This window comes from Hyaena hyaena, unplaced genomic scaffold, assembly GCF_003009895.1.
Source record: "Hyaena hyaena isolate Hyena2069 unplaced genomic scaffold, ASM300989v1 scaffold_1535, whole genome shotgun sequence".
NCBI lineage: Eukaryota > Metazoa > Chordata > Mammalia > Carnivora > Hyaenidae > Hyaena > Hyaena hyaena.
In genome coordinates this window covers 37,893-43,892 of record NW_024082159.1, presented here as the reverse complement: position 1 = coordinate 43,892, position 6,000 = coordinate 37,893, and the positions used below count along the sequence as shown (strand labels likewise).

Below are 6,000 nucleotides of genomic sequence, written 5' to 3'. Positions count from 1 at the left end.
GTAAATGGTGACAGGAGTTAAGGAGGCACTCTTTGGGATGGGCATTGGGTGTCATCACTGGGTACTACTCTTGAAGCCAATGCTACACTGTATGCTAACTAACTGGAGAATTAAATATAAATCAATACATAAAAATAAATTTAAAACAAGAATTGCCATATTCAAAGCAGGTTCATGATCCCAAGAAGGGATGATTGTGACACCATCATTCCATCAATACTGCCAAAGAAAGCATTAGTTTATCCAGCAAACTCCATCATGAAATTTATTAGGGCACAGACTTGAGATAAATTTACACTCTAGTTCTCTCTGTATCATTACTGAGGCATGTTTTACTCTGCTTTCCACGCCCCCCCTCCCCCATATCTTCTATAATCTAGAGATAAATTTTATATTTTTAGATCATGCTCAGCTATCAGGGCTCAAATGCCTACAAACTCTAGCTTGCACCAAAAAGGTACTTCTCAAAAATAATTTTCTCTTCCCTGAAATAATTATAATACCCCTTGAATTGCTCAAATGTTTTCTGAGGGACAAAAAAATTGTTAAAATCTTTTTAAACTCATTCTGTTGCATTTTTTTAATTGGAACAACAAAAAAGACTAAAATGAAAATAGGATATATATTTTCTGCATTTCAGTTTAGCTCTGACTTCTCAACACCTATTGCTTCCCACGTTTTAAGAATTTTCTCGTTCTCTCATTCACTTGTTTGCATTTTATGTATACTTTCTATAATAAGCAATGCCTATTTATTTTTATCTGAAAGAAATAGAAATAACTATAGAAATAGTTATATATAGTTTCTATATAATATAACTATAGAATATATTCTGTAGAATAAAGAATAGAAATAGAAATAATCTCAAATATCAAAGTAATAGTTGGAACAACTTCAAAATCAAATATGTAAAGAGTCATCTCTCTTGTCATTTGTCACTTGGTGCAAGAATAAAAGTATAAGATTTGTATTGTCAGTGTTGTTCACCTCTCGGTTGTCTATGTTCAGTTTTCGTTTCTTCCGTGATCATGGCATTGTATTCTTAGAAGACAAGAATGAAAAAAATAGGCATAAAATATTTAAATATGAGAAGTCGCTTTAAAGAAATAATTTGAACCTAAGTAACTTGCTCATTTTGCTATTTTCAATTCTATATTTAGAGTTGAGGGACATGTATATCATTCCAATGAATCTCACCTGGTCTGGACATGGTTCAACTAGTGCCGTACTTTTAATAGCTAGATGATTCCAACACTTACTGTATTTTTATCCTATTCCCAACAATGAAACTATTTGAGGAAGCAGAATTGCTTTGACTCTAGTGACTGGGGATTCTTATCATCCACAGGCACATGATTGAAATGGGGCTTTAAAAATAGTTTTTAAAATAAAAGTCATACTGTAGGTTTCAAGGATGCTATACTCCAAAGTCTTGCGTGTTTGTTTAGCATCTTCGCACCAGGTGGACTAACCATGTCTAGAAGCTTTTCCCTTTATCTATTTTGTATTCCAGACAGGAATTTAACTTCTGATGCAAAACTTCCCCCTGACGATCGTTCTGCACATGGCAGCTTTCACTTCTTTATTTCTCAGGCTGTAGATGAGAGGATTCAACATGGGGATCACCGCTGTGTAGAACACCGACACCACTTTATTGATGTCCAGAGAAAAAATTGCACCTGGCCTCACATAGATAAAGAAGAGGGTCCCATATAAGATGGACACTGCCGTGAGATGGGAGGAGCAGGTGGAAAAGGCTTTGCGCCTCCCATCACCAGAGCGGATCCTCAGGATGGCAGTAAGGATGTAAAAGTAGGAGATTATAATGGTCAGGCTACTGACAACCAGTACAGCCCCAGCCACAATGAAAACTAACAATTTATTGATCCAGGTGTCAGCACATACCAGAGAAAGAAGGGGGGACATGTCACAGAAGAAATGATTGATAACATTGGAGTGACAAAAGGGAAGTCGGAAAGCAGCTGTTGTGTGAGTCATGGTGCTCAGGAACCCAACAGTATATGGTCCAACCACCAGCTGTATGCAGAGTCTCTGTGACATGGCAACAGAATATAATAATGGGTTACAGATGGCCACATAGCGGTCATAGGCCATGGACGCCAGGAGAAGGCACTCAATGGCCACAAAGAACCCAAAGAACCATTGCTGCAAGGCACAGCCCAGGAAGGAGATGGCCTTCCTCTCAGTGAAAAAGTCAGTGAGCATCTTGGGACCCACTACTGACGAAAAGCAGATGTCCACAAAGGACAGGTGACTGAGAAAAAAGTACATGGGCGTGTGAAGGTGGGAATCTATCTGGATGAGAATAATCATACCCAAGTTTCCTGTCATGGTAACAAGGTAAAAAAGTAGAAAGAGCAAGAAAAGGAAGACTTGCATCCGAGGATGATAGTTCAGGCCTATGAAAATAAACTCTGTGATTCTTGTATAGTTCTCATCAGCCATTGGTTGTGCTGTTCTCTATAGTGATAAAAAACAGAACATTGATAATGCATAAACTTTAAATTATTTAAAAGCATAACATAATACACAAGAAAAGAAACTACAGGTCCAATTTGGGAGCATTGGTATAAAAAGAAACTACATGAAAAGCTACCAAAACAAATACAGAAAAAAAAAAAAATACAGAAAAGTTCTTAAGAGCAATATGGTTTAAATGTTTAAAATAGAAAATTAGAACTAAGAATTGGGTCACCATTAGAAAACCTGTAAAATCTCACCACATTTACATATTAAAAGAAAATGCATTATAATTATTTCAAAAGAATTCTTTTAAGAAGTTGATAAAATGTGGCAAGAAAGAAAGAAAGAAAGAAAGAAAGAAAGAAAGAAAGAAAGAGGAAGGAGGGAGGAAGGAAGGATGGATGGATGGATGGAAGGGAGGGAGGAAGGAGAAAGAAAACAAGAGGAGAGGAGAAGAGATAGAGGAGAGGAGAGAAAAGAAAGAGGAGAGGAGAGGAGAAGAAAGGAGAGGAGAGGAGGGGAGGGGAGGGGAAGGGAGGGGAGGAAAAGGGAGGGGAAGGGAAGGGAAGGAAAAATATAAGAAAAGAAAAACTTTCCAAACTGGAAACAAAAAGGAATTACTTACCTTGGTAAAAAGGATCTTCCTCTAGCTTCTAGAGAATATACGTGTGCAGGGTAAACACTGGGAACATTCACACTATAACCACAAACTATATATTCTCACAATGTGTACTATTTAGCAGTATACTGAAGACCACATCCAAAATACTGAACTATAAATAAAGAAAGAAGATGTAAGAATTCTAGAAAACAGAGATAAGTATTTGCAAGCAAAATAGTCAACCACATAGAAAGTGTAAAATAGTCAACCAATAAGATATTTTTTTAGAAAAAAACATGAAAGAATTCAAAGTAGCAGATCAGTATAAAAAAGTCAATAACAATTACCTATGAATTTTAATGGAAAAACTTATAGTCATCAATAAAAATTGATAAGATAGCCATAAATAAGCCTAACAAAAAATGTTCAAGATTCATTATGAAGAAATATATAAATTATTGAATGTTACTGTACAAGGGAAGAAATGCCTAGATCAGTTATAAACCACATTTAATGTATTTTTAATGTATTTAATAAGATTCATTTCCTCCTGAGACAGTAAAAATTAGCTCTAACAGAGATGGTAAGACTCTATATGGCCATTCCTCAGGTTGGAATAGCACACATAGATACATCAATTATGAAGGGAACAGAGAACGAAATTTCTCCCACAGATATACTGTAAAGTGTTCTAACAACATTTGGTGGTGGAAGGGTAGTGACAAATGATTAAGTACTCAATGATAAACTTTAATTTTCTGAAAAAAAAAAACCCAGACTATCTGCAATTTTTGTTTGAAGTTATATCAGCAAGATGAAACACCCCACTTGGTCTGGAATATTTAAGTCATTGTGACAGAGCAAAGCAGTCTCAATTCCCAACACGAGTAGAAAACTCCACCTGAGGGATGTCTGGATACAACACTCCACATCTATCTTACTTTTGTAGTTTTCATGGAAACAGGACCCTGTGCGACGTTTGTGGGTCAGACTGTTCGGATGTTGTGATTTGGGCCCCTTTAGACACAGCCCTACTTTGCTTTGAGCTCATCAAAATGTTCCTTGATTGTAATTTCACCTAAACTCCCTATTTCTCAAAATCCTATAGTAACTCTAGTTTTTCTTTTTTCAATGAGACATCCATAGCTCCAAGTGTATGTGGCCTCCCTCATTGCAATGGGTCAAAAGCTGATTGGATCAGACTACATACTCGATCCTGGCTGTTCAAGGATGATGAATCCAGGACACTCACCACGTTATTTGGTAAATTTAATGCAATTCTAACCAATTGGAAAAGTTTAATTAAAATATAATTTTAATAAAACAATCATATTTTTAAATGCATGGAAGAGAAAAATGTTCAAAGGAGCAAAGAAAAATTTTTTTAAAAAATCCAAGAAATGAAATGTGCTATTCCAGATATCAACACATAAATAAAGCTATCATACTTAACCAGTGAGGTATTATTACTAAAATAGACAGGAAAACTAGAAAAACCTTAGGCAGACCAAGATGTAGATGTCAATTTAGTGTAAATAAACACTTTCTTCCAATCAGGAAAGTAAAGATTAATTTCTCCTAAAAAAAGTGTTACAATATTTGGATGACCATTTCAAAAAATAGAGAGTATTAAAATTCCACCCACATTATTAAACTAAAAAGAAAAATTCTATTATAAACATACAACAATAAAACACTAAAGAATGGTATTACAATTTGTTGTAGGGATGGCCTACTTAAACAGAACATAAAAATCACCTGAAAAAGATGTTGAAACTTTTACTACATCATAATTTTAAGTAAACGGATGCCAACATATACTCTAAGTACAGTTGAAACATATACATTGAAAAACTACTGAAACATGTTACATAAGATTAATGTCAGATCATACAAAGAACTACTACAAGTTATCCACTAAAATAGCATGTATGCATTGTAATGATAAGCAAAAGACGCAGAGAGGACACTCAAAGTCCCAATAAATATGAAAAGATGTTAGATATCTCTTTAATATTCCAAATGATTATAGAAACCAAATTGAAACAACAACTATATACTCTTTCACCCTTCAAATTGGCAAGATATTAAGAATTGAGAGAACATACTGAGAAAGCAGGGAGAGAAATTGGTGATCACTGGACACCACTGGCTGTAGCAGGGGTGGGGCCTCCAGAAGGCAATTTTTTACTATTTCTTGGAATTTCTTTTTAAAAAGTGATTACCTGACAACTCAGAAATTCCATTACTTAGCGCCTACCCTGAAGAAACACAGAATGGAAAAACAATGATGCCCACTTTACTATTGCTTCAATGATAAAAAATGGGAATACACATAAATATTCTCTAAAAAGGATAACAGTAAATAAACCTCATTCTGTGGAATATTGTACAGGCATTTAAAAATTAAATAACAGATTACCAGAAGGGAGGTGGGTGTGGAGCCTGGATTTTCTCTCTCTCTCTTCCTCTGCCCCTCCCTTGCTCAGGTGTATGTGATCTCTCCTTCTGTAAAAAATAAATAAAAATTAAAAATAAATAAATAAATAAAGGATGTCTGGGTGGGTCAGTTGGTTGAGGGTCCATCTCTTGATTTTGGCTCAAGTTGTGATCTCACAGCTTGTGGGTTTGAGCCAGTGCCAGTACAAAGCTCCCTCTCTCTCTCTGCCACTCCTGCTCTCTCAAGAAAAAGAAATAACTTAAAAAGATTAAAAAAACAAGAGTCTGGAAAGATAATGCAGCAAAGGAGTACTCATTACCTCTGAAAAGAGAAAAACAGTGAACTGGTATGTAGATAGGGAATCAAAGGGGTGTCTAGATTTATCTGCAATTTTAAGATTTTATTACAAGGAGAAAATACATTTTCATTACTTTTGAAATTAAAAATAATCCAGGGGCTCATTCGGTTAGGTATA

General features: G+C 35.3%; 1 protein-coding gene across 1 annotated transcript; it reads right to left on the bottom strand.

Moving 5' to 3' along the window:
* Positions 1-1,521: 1,521 nt before the first annotated feature.
* LOC120225869 (olfactory receptor 1009) lies at positions 1,522-2,466 on the bottom strand. Its single transcript, XM_039224053.1, has one exon. The coding sequence runs from the start codon at positions 2,464-2,466 to the stop codon at positions 1,522-1,524; it is 945 nt and encodes a 314-aa protein (XP_039079984.1).
* Between the last annotated feature and the right edge of the window lie 3,534 nt (positions 2,467-6,000).